We start from the raw sequence: 17274 nt of genomic DNA, 5'->3' as shown, positions 1-17274 counted from the left end.
CTTCTGGAGCACCACTTTCCAGGAGCCGACCAAATGAACTAACAGGGATGAGGAAGGACTGGAAAACTGAGAGTCTGCATTAATAACATGCCACCAGGAGCTCCAAATTTGTGTATTACCGTACAGAAGCCCGCGGTCCTCAAGAAAATAACGAGCTATAACGGCCCACGGGTGATGATCCATACACATGGCACGAAAAAGAGACCAACGAAGTGCCAACATATGAGTTTCGGCATCCAAAATAGCTCCACCACCCAGGCATTTGGGGGTACATGTATGTGACCACGAAATCCACGAAATACCTGCATGCAATGAATCCTTCTTCCATAACATGAAACGAAAGGGCCGAGTGAGAGCATTCAAAGTAGTAGGAGTCCAAGGCAGCAATGGCAAGAAATATGTGAGCATTGGCAACATAATTGTCTGAGCCACTTTGAGGCGAACATGGAAGGGCCTTAGCTGCCAGTTTCTGTGAAATCCACTCTAGTAGTTGCTTTGGCCGAACATCAACACCCAAAGGGTACCCAAGATGCCTGACAATGGAACCACGGGGAACAACCTGTTCCTACCAGCCCAATGACTGTGAATCGGACTCCGTGCAACTGAGAATGGCTGATTTGAAAGCATTGATACGAAGACCAGAAGTATGACCAAAGAGCGTCCAAACATCTAATGCCTTGCGAATGTTGTCCTTGTCCGCACGCAAAATCATAAAGCTATCATCAGCCAAAGATTGGCTAATAAAGTGATGTCCCAAAGGAAGAGACAATCCGGCCAGCTGAGTAGAAGCTGGCATTGAAGATAGCATCGAAAGAATCGGATGAGTCGCCTGGGCAAGGAAAAGAGGACTCAAAGGGCAACCCTGTCTCACCGAGCGTGCAAGGACAAATGGCTCTGTAACACCACCACTTAGCATAACTCGCGAAGAAGCCGCAGCACTAATGGTGTAGATCAAGCGGGACATCCGAGTACCAAAACCCATAGTAGACATAAGTTCTGCAATGAAAGACCAGTCTAAATAGTCAAAAGCCTTTTCCAAATCCAATTGAATCAATACCACTTCTTGACTAGAGTGCCCTGCATAGTCAATAGCCATTTGCACATTTAAGATATTATGCAGAATGTTGCGGCCCTTAATGAAACCATATTGAAGAGGATGCACAATAGTTGGAAGATGCTTGTGGAGCCGATTCGCCAGCACTTTGGAAAAGATTTTATACATCGAACCCATCAAAGAAATTGGTCTCCAATGTTGCACCATTGACAGCGAAGGAACCTTTGGAAGCAGTTTGATAAGACATTCTTTCCATGAGGAAGGCATGAACCCTGTTTCCCAAACCTGCTGAAACATAGCCGTCAATGGCTTCATCAGTTGGGTAGCAGAACTCTCAAAGAATTCATTGGTGAGGCCATCCCAACCGGGACTTTTATCCTTAGGCAAGCGTAACAAAACATCCATAACCTCCTCCTCACAAATATCTGCCTCCAAAGTAGTTTGCATTTCAAGTGGAACTTGATGGCAGACCAGATCATAGAAGACTGAGCGTGCATGCGTAACCTGGTCAAAAGGTGACGGAGAAGAACCAAGAAGTTCTAGAAAATAATTCCTACACATATTGACAATGGTCTGAGGATCAATGACCATTCGACCTTCTGAATCCTGGAGTCTAGTCATATTTTCTCAAGCAGGAGAAACATGCAGAGCGCGAAAGAACTTATGAGTCTGACAAGCACTATCTTGCAAATTCTCAGTCAAATTTTGCAATTTGGCCTGCTAATAAGATTTCAACTGAAACTCTTTAATAAGATCAGCCAAATGCATCGCCAGTGACAGCAAAAATTCATCATCTGGGGTGTCCACCAGCAGAGAACGAACCAAATCCAGTAAGTCCTCCACTGCGTGTCGACGCTGCCGACAAAGAGAGGCATGATGAATCCCATACTGCCGAGCAACCCACTCCACATTAGAGAGCAATCGTTCAAAGGAAGTCGTGCCCTCAGAGGCGAAGTCCAATAAAAATCTATCAATCAATTGCTGCATATAGCCCTGAAAGATTGAATGCTTCAAATAAGACGAGTTGAAACGTAAAGGGAGTCTATCTAGCAATTGCATAAAAGGTGCAATGGGTTATGCAAGTATCTCAAGCTGGAGAGGGAAATGGTACGACAAGGCATATTGCTGCAAGACTTTCATTTCCAGCATCTCAGAAAACAAATCATCATCCTGCATGATGTACATTTGGTCCAACCGCGACCATGTAGTTGCATACTGCGCCGAATGGAAAGTAAACCCTGTAGAAGAAGGGTGTAGCCAAGACCATAGGTCTTGCTTAAGTACCGCAAGAACAAAGGCATTCCACACCCGACTTTCCGGAGCATCCATCACCGAATGTCCTGAAGTGAACTGTGAAGAATCAACACACATATTAAAATTCCCCATCAAAAAACCCCTTCTGCCAAGGGACAAGGAGGTCTGCAAAGTATTCCAAAGATCCCGGCGGGATAAAGGGTCATTCGAAGCATAGAAGCCCACCAACCATAAGATCTCTCCTTCAAATAAAACTTTAATTACCACAAAGCGGCCATGTACATCATTTTTAATAAGAACCGGCTGATATTTCTCATGTACAATCATAAGCACACTAGAATAATGCATGGCATGTGTCCCTGCATAAAACAAGCGAAACCCCTGGCAATCCACAACTTTTCCTGCTTCACCGTGACTCTTGTGCTCAACCGCACACAAGACATCCCACTGATTCTCATGCAACACAGTCCACATGCATGTTGCTTATGGCGAGAACAAATGCCTCGCACATTCTACGTGCCTATCTTCATATGTATTCAAAAAGAAAATCAGGAACGAGGCACCGCTTGCCTCGATTTAACCTTTTCTGCTAGAATGTCAAGGACACCTTCATCCAGAAAATCAGCTAACACGGCAAAAGAGTTCTGACAGCCAGCTTTAGAGGTAGATGAAATATCCACTGTCTTGGGGATGGAACGGGGATAAGGACGATCCCAGGGTGTAATCACATTACCTCTAGTATCAAACGCCAACTTAGCGGGTGAGCCCTTTGGACCGTCTGTATATACTTTCCTAGTAGACTGATTACGGGGAGCAGAAGGAACCATAGTACGCGCAGCATGCTGTGAAGACAACATTTATTTCCTGCGCATATACGTGCGCATGGAATCTTGTGAAACATTAGGCCCATTATCCGCCAGGCCAGCATCAAACTTTTCACCTTTTTTGGGACGTGCCTCTAACCAATCATTGCTACGGGAATCCAAACCCGAAACCTGTTGTTTACCTTTATCCAAAACATTAGGTGGCTGGGTTGCCTCCTGTGACAGAGCATCAAGCACCATGTCTTCCATAGGCAGCACAACATGCTCATCCTCTGAAGACGGTTGCTTCTCTGGGCATTCGGCCATAAAATGCCCCAATTTTCCACACGAAAAGCAGTGTCCTGCAAAGTTGCCCCATTTCAAACGAAAGTGCAAAGGATGCATGCCAGAGCAATTAAGGCGAAGCCACGCAGGCCTTTACCTAGCATTGTCCCATAACATGTTCCGGACCAATCTGTCCCAATTGCATTAATACATGTTCCGGAAAGCATAAAACGGGAAAAATTAGCAAAATTTCACAAAAGTTTGCAAAAGCCCCAAATTTCTCGGGTCCAAATGTGCACCAATGTGAGCCAATCTGACTAAGCTGAACAGAATTTCACAAATACGGTAAAAGCCCCAAATTTTATGGGTCCAATGTTGAGAAATTTCACTTAGATGCGTAAATTTTCAATAATTTTGGCGAAATCCCCAATTGAAATGCACACAATGTCTCCCATTTCTGATGCAGATGCCTCAATTTTTCATGAATAGTACTCAATGTGAAGAAGCCCCAAATTTCTGGGCTTACATTGCACAAAAATTGGAAGCTGTGCCTCCACGTATGAACCCTTGGTAGGGAAAGAGGAAGTTCAAAAAAATTTGAAATAGGAAAAAAAAAAGGATGATGGGTCCGTTGACCCATCAGCCGTGTGCCCGTGAGCCTCGCTGGTCCCGTCTGTCGCGCGCCTGGCTCCTATAGTCGTATGGTCATCGCCTAGTCGCCTGTAGTCGTGTGGTCATCTGCAGCCCGTCAAGCTTGCAAACTAGACTGTCCGTTGAACGTTCCACCTGGGCTGTGACTTGTCGGCAGCTGCCTGACCGCCAAGTTGGTCCCGTCTGACTAATGTTGACCCGTCAGTAGTGTTTACATGCTAGCAGGCACCCGCTGTTCTTTCGCTCGACCGCTCTTTGCACCTATCGACTGTCGACTGTAGACTGCTACTCGTCAAGTCCACCTGAGACTTCTTCAACACCTACCGTCTGCTTCGTCTCAAGAAGCGTACACTCCTTGCTGCTCTAATACTAGTTTGTAGTGATGGGAAGCGCGAGAATTGAGACACGCAGGGATTGTTAGCAGCAGAGAGAGAGAGAGAGAGAGAGAGCACGATTTGTGGGTACAATGGTGAGTGTACCACTTTAGGTTTTTAGATAGATATATATATGAAAGTACAAGTGCTAAGGGTGTGTTCACACCCGTGCACGTATAAAAGAGCACAATGGCCCTTTATTCCAAACACACTGCCGCCTTAAATGGTGTGCTTTACTTCTTTTTGATAGTGGATGATTTCTCTTGATACATGTGGGTGTACTTTCTCAAGCACAAGTATGATGCTTTCACCTATTTCAATGCTTGGGTGCTGCTACTTCATAACCAGACTGGACGTTGTGTAGATAGCGGTGGTGAGTTTTGTCTCCCACAAGTTTTCTGAGTTTTTACAAGAGTGTAGCATTTCTCGCCAACTCCCCTTCCTAGAATGGAGTTGTAGAGTGTAGGAACCAGACAGTCTTAAACATGCCATGCTCTATGATATTCGCAACAGAGCTTCCCAATCGTCTATGGGTTGAGGCTGTTAGCACTGCAGTGTACATCCTCAACCGATGCGACCGAAGCAGTCCCTCAGCAAACTCCCTACGAGCATAGTTACCTGCAACGGGGAACGAGAACGGGAACGGGAACGGGACCCCCTAGAATGGGGGAAACGTCCAAGGTCGGGAAACGGGAACAGGGGGAACAATACATGTCTTAAGTGTCCCAAATATGCCTTGCATGACCCAAATTGCCCCAAAGAATGTCCCTCTAATTGCCCCAATACCCCTCAATGCTTGAAATTGACCCAAATGTCCCAAAATTGACTCGATTACCCCCATAGCTCCAAATTGCCTTGAATTGCCCCAATCATCCCAATTTCCCTTGAAATTAGACAATATAAATGGATGAATACCTTGGAATTGAGGATAGGGTCTAGGCTGAAATTTGATTGTGATTTGCAAGAGTTGATCATGCATCAAATTTTAACTTTGCATGGACTCCTAATTAGCTTGTGGGTTGTCTTGACACTTTGAATCTTCAACCCGAGAGAGAGAGAGAGAGAGAGAGAGAGAGAGAGAGAGATTTTTACGAAAAAAAAAAAGAGAGAGAGAGAGAGATTAGTGTGTGTACATTAGGCAATGGAGATGGGTGAACATATGGTAGGAGTGTGACCCAAGCAAAAAGAAAAAACCGGAAAAAACATCAATTTTCGGTCAACAGGCCTAGAACTGCTGTTCCAAACAAGGAACGGCAAGGGAAACGGCAAGGAACCGTAGGGAACGGCCTTGGGAACGGCAGGGAACGTTCCTTGGGCGTGTCACCTCCTTGGAGGGTTTGGAACACGTTACGCCGTTCCTACAGGCCGGAACGGCCATTCCCTTTTTCTATGCCTACGAGGCATTCTTTGGTGAGAGGCCTGTTATTTTCCACTTCAGAGTCTTCGAGAGTCATGCATACATGCATACGCCTGATGAGAAGATAGAAAAGCTCATTTCCCAAGCTGATCTGTTGATCTTTGTGGGTTATTCTTCAAAAGCAAAAGCCTATCGTTTGTTTGATCCTTAGGCAAACAAGGTGATCGTTAGACAAGATGCCGTCTTTGATGAGAGGGACGTAGTGTAGTCTTATGCAACGAACTTTAAGTCCTTACCTCATCCCACATCATTCGACATAGTGCCTTCTGAGTCGGATCTATTGCCCACTCTTGACCTTCTTGCAGATTCTTCCACTCCCAGGCCCCTTCGCCAGACCCATTACCTTGCTGGTACTAGCAAACTATGCATGATTCAAAGATACTTCAACTGGATTGCACTCCGGAGGGAGGGCCTTAGAAGATTTGCTTGGCTTGCCTCTCAGGCTTCATATGCTTCCGTCTTAAGGGCTGATTCCATTGAGCATTGATCGGAATGAGACTTGGACCTTGGTGGATTGTCCTAGTCACAAGAAGGACATTAGGACGAAGTGGATTTTTAGGACCAAGCTAAAGGCTGATGGGACTCTAGACGAGTACAAGGCTCTCCTTCTTGTAGTGCAAGGTTTTGTTAGAAGCAAGGTATTGATTATGAGGAGACCTTCGCATCCACTGCTCGGATGACATCTTTCCGTTTGCTAGTTGCGCTTGCTGCTTACCACGGTTGGCCACTATACCAATTGGATGTCAAGACCGCCTTTTCTCTAATGGTTATTTAGAGGAGGAAGTCTATGTGGAGCAGCCACCTGGGTTTTCTTCTATTGATCGTTTGGATAAGGTATTCCATTTGCGGAAAGCTCTTTATGGCCTAAAGCAAGCTCCGAGGTCTTGCTTCCAAAGGGTGGATGAGTTCTTACAGAGTCATGGATACCATTCTACCCCCTATGATCCAAATCTCTATGTGCATACTACATGCACAGGGGCCAACTATATCTTGCTGTACATCAATGGCTTACTTATCACTGGCTTAGATTTTGCTGCCATAGTGGAAATTAAGGCCAAGTTTTGTTCTATCTTTGAGATGATTGACCTTGGTCTGTTATCTTATTTCTTGGGGTGGAGGTAGTTTGTTCTAGGGGAAGTATTTGTGTCTCACAGCAAAAGTACGCCCTTCAGCTGGTGGAACAATATTGCACAGATCAAACACGGCCTGTGTCCACACCTCTTGATTGCATTGTCCATTTGTCGAAGGATACCCTACGTCAGCCCTTCAATGCACACACCTATTGATCTGTTGTAGGGAAGCTTCTTTGGTTGATTCATACTAGGCTAGCTTTAGCATACACAGTTAGTTTACGTAATCAATATTTTTCAGTACCTAGGATGTCTTATTGGATTGCTTGTCTTTGTGTGTTGAGATATTTGTGGTGTACTTTCTATTATAAACTGGCTTATGGACATACTTTATGCTTGCAGGGTTATCCCGATTCTGATTGGGTCGGAGATCCTCACACCCAACATTCCCATGGCGGTTAGCTCTTTTCCCCGGGCACAACTCCCATTTCTTGGTCAAGCTGTAAGCAGGAGACGATGGCAGCTTCCACGGTGGAGGCTGAGTATAGGGCTCTCTTTGATGGTACTACTGAGACTGTCTATCTAAGGAGCTTATTGGCTGCACTTTAGTTCCCTTGTAGTTCTCCTACTGTTGTCTACTGCGACAACTAGAGTGCCATTGCCCTTGTAGGTAACTTGATCATCACACCTCGGACATGGCATGTGGGAGTCCACTTCCACTTTACTAGAGAGCACGTTGAGCTAGACACTTGACCTAAAGTTTGTGCCTTCAAGCGACAATTTTGCAGACATTTTGACCAAAGTGGTTAATTGGTTGATCCTACAATACATACTACCTCGAATTGACTTGGGTCCCCACCCTCCGTTACTTCTTCAGGTTGACGTATAGAGGGTGCTTCTCTCTTACTTCTCCCTCTAGTTGCAAAGGGGGCGGTTTCTTCTCTTGATCAGTGACAGTGATGATGTTTACAGTTTAGCTTTAGACATTTCAGACATTTTCTTTTGTATTGTACTTAAGGGCATTTGTACCTTCATCCGCACTGTCAGGATAACATGATTGTAAAAGGGCATTGGAACAAGTAAACAATTCCCCTGTGAGGGCACTGTCCAATGGCACCGTTGCATTGCATTCTGCATGAGCATGAAATCTTGCATACCTTTTTGCATTACCTCGTGCATTGGCATTCTGTTCATGTAAACATGCATCTGTGCGCATTTATCCCTTTTCAGTCTTTCATGAGTGGTTGACTCTCGATCCACCATATTCGTGGCATTGCATATGGCAGTTCTCCTTGGTAGTTTTCCCATGCTTGCTTGCTTGCTTTGCTTGTCTTGCTAAGCTCACCATTATCCCTTTTGCCTCCCTGTATGTTCTCTATATGATTGGCACACACACACTTCAGTATCCTTAGGCACTTATATCTAGTAGTGTGTGGAATTGCTTTGCTTGTTGTATGATGGTAGTGGGGCCATTCATCCTTATTTTCTTGTACTTCGGAGCACAATGACTTAATGGAATGACAAGTGATTTGAAACATTCATGTAATACTAAATCTTTTGGAAAAATCAAACCAATCGCTCTTTTTAAAAAAAAGTCAATTGTTGATTGCATCCGCCTTTGTAGGATTTAGTAGGCCCCTGGGCAACGACACACATCCTTGGTGTGATGCTCTGCCCTCTCAAGGGTGATAACTTGGGCTCCCTTGGTAAGATAACCATCGCCTCTATAGTCTTGGTAGGTCATTGGGTAGCCGACGTGCACCCTTTGCTTGATGCCGTGGCTCTTTTGGGGTGGGTTGCCTTGGGGTAAAAGACTATTTATATTAAGGGCTTATTTCTCATGGATTTGTTTTGGGCTTGAGAGGGGGGGCTGAAAATGCATTAGCGCGACTTAAACAACTCCAGAACATACTTAATTGATGAAGCAAACCTTTTATTTTAAAAAGAAATGCAATCCTAGAGAGTTATTGTGTCCCACATGAAAAACCCTAATTTGGGTGCTCCAAACTTTCTATAAATAGGCATGCAGCCCACCACTCTCCCTTAATCTCGTTTTTGCAAATTTCAGGTCTTTCAACTTGTTGCCCACAGCTCGGACGTGGAGGACATCGTGGTCCAAGCTGGCCATTGCCGTCTACAATAGTCTTGCACTTGTTTCCAACCTTCCACAACTATTAGTCTCCTCACCTGTATTTTTAGTCTCTCTCTCTCCTTACCTGCGTTTTTAATCTTTCTCTCTCTTGCATTGCCGTTGGGTGAGATGAAAGTGGTGTTGATATTGTGCCATCTTTGTATTGAGGGGCTCTAGAGGATGATCTATGTACTGCATCAATCTTGGCAATATTTGAGCCAATAATTCAATTCTTCTCCGTATGAGTGAGATCTAAGTGTGGACAATTAAACTATACTATAATGGTGGTCATGCATCCATTTATAACCCATGTATCCCAAATTGCAACTGAATCTCTATGTACCAACAATGTGCCTCTCCATTGTCTGCCAGAGGAAGTCAATATTGATCATGGATATCTATGCTTGAAGAGGAGTCCCATATCCTTTGCAAGCAAGTCATTGAGTAAAATAGGTGCTTCATAACCGTGGGTGTTGGTCCTATCTCTGCTTTAAAATCTCATGGGTAACTGATGGTTTGCTCTGTATCATGCGAGCAATCATCATTAGTAATGATCTCTTAATACTCTTCTAGGTCTTTTTGCAAAGACCATGACCCCACACCTACACTTTATTTAATGGGGCTGGGGTAACCAATGCATCAAACAACCACAATGTGGTCCTGGGTTCCTTGAGTGCTTCACGGGCTGCATAACATGTGGAAAAACATGGCACCTGCTGCATCTTCCAATGGAAATGTAGGTCCAAGGTGATCCCCAAATATACATTGGATCTAGCATGCTCAACCACATTCCCTCCAAGGTAAATTGATGCCTTGTCCGGTTCAGCAAAGCTTGTGGGTTATTGAACACCATCACCTTGGTCTTTTGAAGGTTCACTATCAATCCAAAAGCCTGCAGTGCATGCATGTGTCTCTACAAGCCCTAAGGAGAGTCTTGATCATCTGCATACAACAAGAGGGGTATCAATATGCCAACCAAGCTGGCACCTGGTCCCTTTGATTTATCCACATATTCTTCCTTCTATGATCTATTCTCACCCATAGTATTCAAGAAGGGGAAATTTGCGACCACTCTAGAAAGTGTGGTTATTTGATGGCTGCATGCCTTAGGACTATGACAGGTAGATCCAATAGGTGATAGGCAGGCGAGACCATAGGCTCAACTCAAAGATGAGGGTGGTCATGTGGGGAAGGCCTTCTATGACTGCGGGGACGGGGGGGCAAACACACCAAGAGGACGAAGAGATAGTACCAGGGTAGTGGGTACAGAGGGTGGTAGGGGTTCTTTGTCCTCAAGCTTGTCCCCTACAAGATTCACAATGTACGAGGTTTGAGTAGTCAGGAAGCAGATTTGGGTAGAGGGAATCTTAGAGGCAGATAGAACGAGGCCATCACCTCCTAGGTTTTGCAGAGGTTGAGGCCCCACGCCCAGGGATGTAGCCGAGAGAGTGGGAGATGAGGGTTTAGTGGTGGAGAGGAGGTTGGACAACCCTGCCAGTTTGAGAGGTATAGCAAGTCCATGAGGCTACTTTCATGGAATGACAGATGCTTTAATAGGCAGATGCTTTACCAGTATGGAGTCTAATGAGACAAGATGTGGGAGACTCAGTGATTTATCCTTTCTGTGGTTGAAGAGCGTCATGATTCAATGGTTTACAACTTGTTCTGTATTAGAAACATTTTTAAAAAACAGATTCATACTCTTACAATCCCCTTGTTTTCTGCTTTACGGTTTACTGGGTTAAAATGTTCAACAAGAAATCACACATAATTAAACTCGGACCATATAGAATGCAATAAAGCCTCTTTTATCGATGTTCAAATCTTTTTCTTTCAAATCTCCAAACCTTAAACTCTTCTACAAAAGTGGTTTGGTTAGCACCTGCTTTGTAACCAAAAATCGTCTATCTGGAAATGGGGCTGGGATAATGTCTCCATAGACACGTTTGGCTTCTTCCGAGTAGAATTCAACAAAGTTAGCTCCATAGACCACCTACCCACAAGCACTGTTAATAAGATGCTTTTATGACATGCATGCATTTTGCAGCCAGGAACTGGAACAATTATAAAATGGAGCTTTGGTCAGGCATGTTGGAATGTGTGGGGATGAACAAAATTTTGCAAGTTTTTTACAATAAGAATACCTCTCAAAAAGAATTTTTATGCTACTTTTCAAAAAGAATACCTCTCCAGCAGCTTCTGTGAGAGGTTTCCCCTGCTCTAGTGTGATCAAAGTAGCCAGATGATCTTTCTTCGCCAATAAAAGATCATACCTTCAAAAACAGCTTACTCATAAATATTTGATGAGCTTCTGTCATGTTAAATTAAAAGCACTTTTCTATCCAAAAAGATCAGAAAAAAGCCATAACCTTAATCCCCATGGGTGCACATTTGGTGGCCTTTCAATTTCATTCTGCAACATACTATAGAAGACACTTCTTTTTACAATGGAGTTGCTAGCTTCTTTTCAAAAAGGTGTCCAGACTCTCTTTTAGCACGAGATGACATTCAGAGTTGATAACAAGGGTCCAACAACAAGAGACAGGGCAAAAATAAACTACCAACTCCTAAAAAATATCTTATGCATCAGGCTCATAATTAATGAGAAGTCCACAAATAGTGCCTAAAGTAAAATGTAAGCCTAGCCAGCCCTCAGTCTTGCCAGGATACAGGCAGGATGCAGCATGAGAGGCGATCTGAGAGGAAATCATATACTTTCTTGTACACATCATTAATGCACCATTTTTGTCAGCCTCTGCGATGCATGCTTGCAATCTATCACTAGAGGCACCAAATTTGCAAACTAAATGCTGTTAAAACCCCCTCCAAAAGAAAAGAAACGAGAAACAAGGAAATAGAACACATAAGTGGTGTTGTCACCCCTCTTAGACATACCACTTGCGGAGAAGCTTCCCACGGTCAAAAGCTGTCAACTGACTCCAACCTGAACAGGATTGAAAACAGTAAAACAGCGAGTAAGAATGTATGTGTTCCAAGTTTTCCGTTCCTCCAGAAGGATGCATTTTGTTTGTTTCCAAATACTCAATAGAGACCAATCTTCAACAAATAGGAAGAATCCTGCAGCTTTTCCTTAAGTCAGTCTGAAAATTGTTCTTATATCTATTGCCACTCTACCTTATACATTATCGTAAAGTTCCTCGATTAAGTCATAAGATCTCATCTACCCGAAAAAGTGAAGATTCTAAAAATCATAGCCTCTACGTCCTGACTAAAACATAAAAACCTGCCAAGGTGAATCACCTATTCAACAAAACCTCCTGCTCTATAGAATTAAGGCATAACTATGCATGGATACTGAAATAAGATATTTCTCAATACTGACTTCTATTTAAAATTCAACATTATAGCTCTACAGTGGGAAGTGGTTTGCCTTAGTTTACCGGCTGATTTAAAAAGACGGACATTGGGGTATCAAGTGGGCTACGGCCATTATGGAGGAAGTAGCACTAGAGTGAAGGACTAATATAGACATCTCTGCGACCTGGATTGGTTTCTTTACCAAAGGAGACATTCTTCTTGCAATGGCCTCCACCAGTGGAGTGTGTTTACCTTTTGAGTACCAGAGGATGTCAAACCCAAGAGAGACAATTTGGATCAGTAGGAGTTCACAGGATGCTGTTAGCAGAGGATTAATTAGCATGGTGACTCATTAAGACAGGATTTGGTAGTTAGATCCAGATCCAATAATGTGCATGATGGATGGTTGAAGGTACCAGGCTTATCAAAGTGGGCCTCTCCAGAGATTAGAATAGGATCCTAAGGAGTGGTTTTGGAGAGACCCCTCTACAAGGAGACCTAGGGATGTTCCCTTTTTCAGATACAACACTAGATTGGGATGCAGGATCAAGATGAGCAGGATTAGAGAGATGCCATTGCTACTCAGCATTGGATTGGAGAGGGTATCTCACCTTCTTTCCTGGTTGACTTCTAGAGGAGATCGTGCTCTTCTGCCAGCTCCCTGTTTAAGCTTAAATCCCCCTTGCTCAAGCTCTTGTATTTCTTGCGCTGTAGTGCCCCTTGCAACCAACCACTCTTGAGGAGACCTCCTAGGATGCTCTTCAACAATATTGGATGGAGTCCATGTATGATCTACATTATCACCACAAAACCATACCATCTGCCTCCTAGAACCATACATGTTGACTTTTTCCCAGAAGCCAAGAGCCACTGTTCCTACTAGTGCATTGGAGCTTAGCAATTGGCACTACGCTTGGTTATGGTAGGGATCAAGTCACATGTGCTACATATGGAGAGCAAGAGGAGTGTCAGAATATGCAATGAAGCAGAAAGAGAATAGGGTTTGCAGAGAAAAGTACAGAGTATGTATGTCAAACACTAAGAGAGAAGAGAAACTGAGAAAACAAAGAAGAATAAGATGATGAAGCACTGAATCATGCTCTGTGAAGAAAAGCTAATACAATGGAGCGGAAGCTCTAAAGATGATTGCATTGTCCTGTCTGAATCAGGCAGCAGCACCTATGGGAATCTACCAGTGAAGGGAGTGAAATGTAGTCCTCCAAGCAGTGGGCTATCGAAGCAATCACTGGAACGTAAAGGACAGCTATGGAGGGAGCCAAGCGTAGTCCTCAAATGCCATCACGGATGAAGAAGATGATCATTAACTGTTGGGGAGTAAAGCATAGTCCTCAAATGACAACTAATGCCAAGGGTAGTCGCCAAGGTGGAAGCACCCTCGCAGACAGTCAAAACACAAGAAAGTGATGACATCTGCAGGAAGAGGAGTTAACGCCGCCAAGGTATGGATGTTGACGCCACGTGGAAGGAGTGAAGATAGACTGCAAATGCAAATACAAGCAATATGTATGATGATGCAAGTAGCAGAGGAACCTCCCAATCTACCAAACTCAAAGGCCAAGATGATGCCTGGTGAGAGAGAGGTGACGGTGGAGAACGTCTTGGAGTGTCAACACAAGCCTATAGGCTGACGCTAAATGTAGGGGAGATGACACCAAGTGGAGATGGTAAAAGGCAGCCACAAATTGCAATGTCCTCCGATAGGGGTGTGAGCAACAATAGTGAGGAGAGAGAAGGGTTTCAAAATGACAGAAGAAGAGTGGCATAGAATGACTGAAGGGGGTGGTCTAAATGAGGGCAAAGGTGGCCTATATACATGCCCCCACACTAAGAAATGCCTAGAATGAAGGCACGAACCCTTTTTGGGCTGATAGTGTGAAATCCTAACTAAGGTGAATAAACTAAAAAAGTAGTTTCTCAACAAGAAGGAGATGTGGAGAAACTATAGGGATCAAGTCACATGTGCTAGATATGGAGAGTTAGAGAAGGAAATGTAGAGATAATACATATGGGACTACCCCAAGGATCAACAAATTTGGAGAAGAGCCCTCAAGATAATTTTTCATAGCATATCAAAGACTATGATATTGACAACGAGGATTGTTGTATGGCTCATGGACAAAGACCCAATATTACACCCTTGGGCATCTAGATGGGCACTAGTAGCACAAGGTCATAGTGCCCATCTAGATATCCAAGGATGTAACTACTACTAACACCCAACTTGTGGTTATGAGGATGTTTAGAAAATTCATTCCTATCTTAAAACATTCCCCTAGGATCCAACCTACAGACAAGACACAACACAAGTCATACTCACAATGAAAGGGATTGAACATCAGACTCATCTCCCAACCATAGAGTCAAACAGGCTCTCCCCCAAGCCTGGGAGCTAGCAGCACTCCAAGTCACAACCACATCCCAAGGGTTGGTGTCCCATACCACCAGCCCACACTATCCCAATATAAGGATACATTGGCCAACAAGCCAAGAGTCTAAATGGTGATCACACAACATCCAAAATAGGGCCTTGAGTCCTATAAATAAGACTCAACTGCCCTAGCCACGAAGTGTCCTTAGTACATTCACACTAAGTCACTCCATGACCACTGTGACCAATGCTGCTAGCACCCATTTGGATACCCAAGGAGGTAGTACTTCTCCCCTTATGAATAATTGTTGTCCTTAGTAATATTCTCTAGAACGAAGTAAGGAAAAGGACTCTTCAATGAATCTAGTGACTCGTTAGTAGCCTTTGCCTTCGAACAGTTTTTCCACTTGATTGAATATTCGAGATAAATGATCCAACGAGATCGTTTAGTCCCAAGGTTAAGAACGGATTCAGGTTCAAGTGGAATATAAGGAGTAGTATTCTCAATGCGTGGGACTTCCTCAATCGGAACAATCAGTTCACCTTGTCCCAATCATTCTTTTAAATGTGAAACAAAGGGTAAACTCTGATTTCCAAAGGTAAATCTAACTCATAGGATATGCAACTTATATTCTTGGTAATCTGGAAAGGACCACAATACCTCCAAATAATTTATAACACTTGCTAGTAAAATCGAAAAAACCTTGAATAAACTCCATTATTAAAATCATGTGTACATCATTTTTTGTGATCCTAAACGGTAAACAACCCTCAATCACATGGAAATGACCATCAAGCTTAAAAGAAAGTGCATGATTTTTCCAATCAATATACAAGGAAGTATTTTATCAAAGAACCATAGCATGCCAAGAATGACATCAGCATGGTCAAGGCTCGTAAATTAGAAATCCATAATCTGATGGTACTATTGGATCAATAGATCTAAATCCGATACCACCTGATCCCAACAATCCATCATGGAGCCCTCCGCATATCGGACAAGATAAATTCGTTCAACAGGTACCATGTGAAGCTACAACCTCTCTACCAAACCAGAAGAAATAAAATTATAGGTAGAGACATTATCAAATAAAATTGTAACCTCTTGGCCATTTATACGACCAGTGGCCTTTAAGAGGTCATGCGAGCAAAAAACAGTTTTATTAACAAAACTACTATTGCTATTACTAGCATTAACAAAACAATCTTCAAATAAATTTTAAAAGATATACCTAGAGCTGCAAGTATTTATTGAAGTCTTAGAAGTAGACTTTGCCTTCTTGTTCTAGGAGAATACTCTCGATCACTACAAAAGTAACCCGTCTAATGGCAAGTGAAGCAACGGCCCTTGGAGCAAACCTCACTATGAATGATCTTGCACTTACCATTCTTCTTCTTATGCAACTCCAAAGACGGCTGACGAGTTGCTACTACTGGGGTAGCTGACTTTTTGACTTAAAGACAAAGACAGCTCAATGGAAAACCCCTGTGGACTAGCTACCACTACTCGCAACCAAAGTATTATAAAAAATCTTTACATACATATAGACATCCTCGAGCAAATGAAGGGGATTGTAGAGCATCTCGTTCTGGTAGTCTAACAGCAATCCAAAAAGATATCACATGTAGAGCAGCGCTTGAGGATCGTCCAAGGCCTTCATTTAGTTCAACAAATCTTTTAACTCCTATGAATATGCATCCAAGCTCTTCTTTCCCATATCAAGCTCAAATAATTGTCAAAAATTTTCAAGCTGATCATCAGTCACGAAATGTTTCCAAAAATGGATTCAAAATCAGCCCATGTCACCAACTTGATGCATAGCCCTACTCGATGAACCAAGTGTCATTGAATTAATACAAATCAAAATATGCCATCCATTTGGCTAGCCATGAATTGATGTTCGTCTCGTCACGGGGTACATTTCATTGGTATCAAAGCCAAAGGGGCTCTCCCAAAGCCTAGGACGTAGCAGCGCTCCAAGTCACGACCACATCCCAAGGATTAGCGTCCCATAATACCAGCCTACACCATCCCGGTGTATGGATGTGTTGGCCAATGGGCCAAGAGTCCAAGAGTGCTAATCACAAAAAGTGCACAATAGGGCCTTGAGTCCTATAAATGGGACTCGACTATCCTAAACCCAATGTGTCCGTAGTAGGTTCGTGTTCACACACTAAGTCACTTCAAGACCAATGTGACCAATGCTACTAGAACCCATCTATATGTCTAGGACGTAACATATATCATCTCTAGTTAGCTTATAGCAAGATCACCATGCCAAGTTTTTTGCAATCATAGTGGGCCAAAGGGGCAGTCACAAATGGAAGCTCAAGCTAGCATCATTGCTTGGTGTATGAGGACTGCCAAATGTAGTCACGCTATAGACTTCCTAGATATATCCACTGCAGAGACTCTCTCAGGGATTTGGATGTCGGGTGTCCACACTCTCCATGGAAGATAGGAGAGGCTACAAGGTGATGCAAAGGCTATGAGGAGGAGATATGCTTTTCTCATGATCTAGGATTCT

General features: G+C 43.5%; 1 protein-coding gene across 3 annotated transcripts in view; it reads right to left on the bottom strand.

Moving 5' to 3' along the window:
- The window catches only part of ALDH5F1 (aldehyde dehydrogenase 5F1), a 192626-nt gene that overhangs the window by 137611 nt on the left and 37741 nt on the right, over window positions 1-17274 (bottom strand). For all 3 annotated transcript variants that reach the window (XM_087664337.1, XM_087664338.1, XM_087664336.1), the window contains exons 4-6: window positions 11935-11983; window positions 11225-11312; window positions 10922-11032 (exon numbers count right to left, since the gene is read on the bottom strand). In XM_087664337.1, the coding sequence (XP_087520463.1) occupies window positions 10922-11032; window positions 11225-11312; window positions 11935-11983 (248 nt within the window). The remainder of the gene's footprint in view (window positions 1-10921; window positions 11033-11224; window positions 11313-11934; window positions 11984-17274) is intronic.

The sequence above is a fragment of the Lygodium microphyllum genome, chromosome 23 (assembly GCF_053477565.2).
Source record: "Lygodium microphyllum isolate KBCC chromosome 23, Lygodium_microphyllum_v1.1.10, whole genome shotgun sequence".
NCBI classification, from domain to species: Eukaryota; Viridiplantae; Streptophyta; class Polypodiopsida; order Schizaeales; family Lygodiaceae; genus Lygodium; species Lygodium microphyllum.
This window is presented reverse-complemented; position numbering and strand designations above follow the sequence as displayed.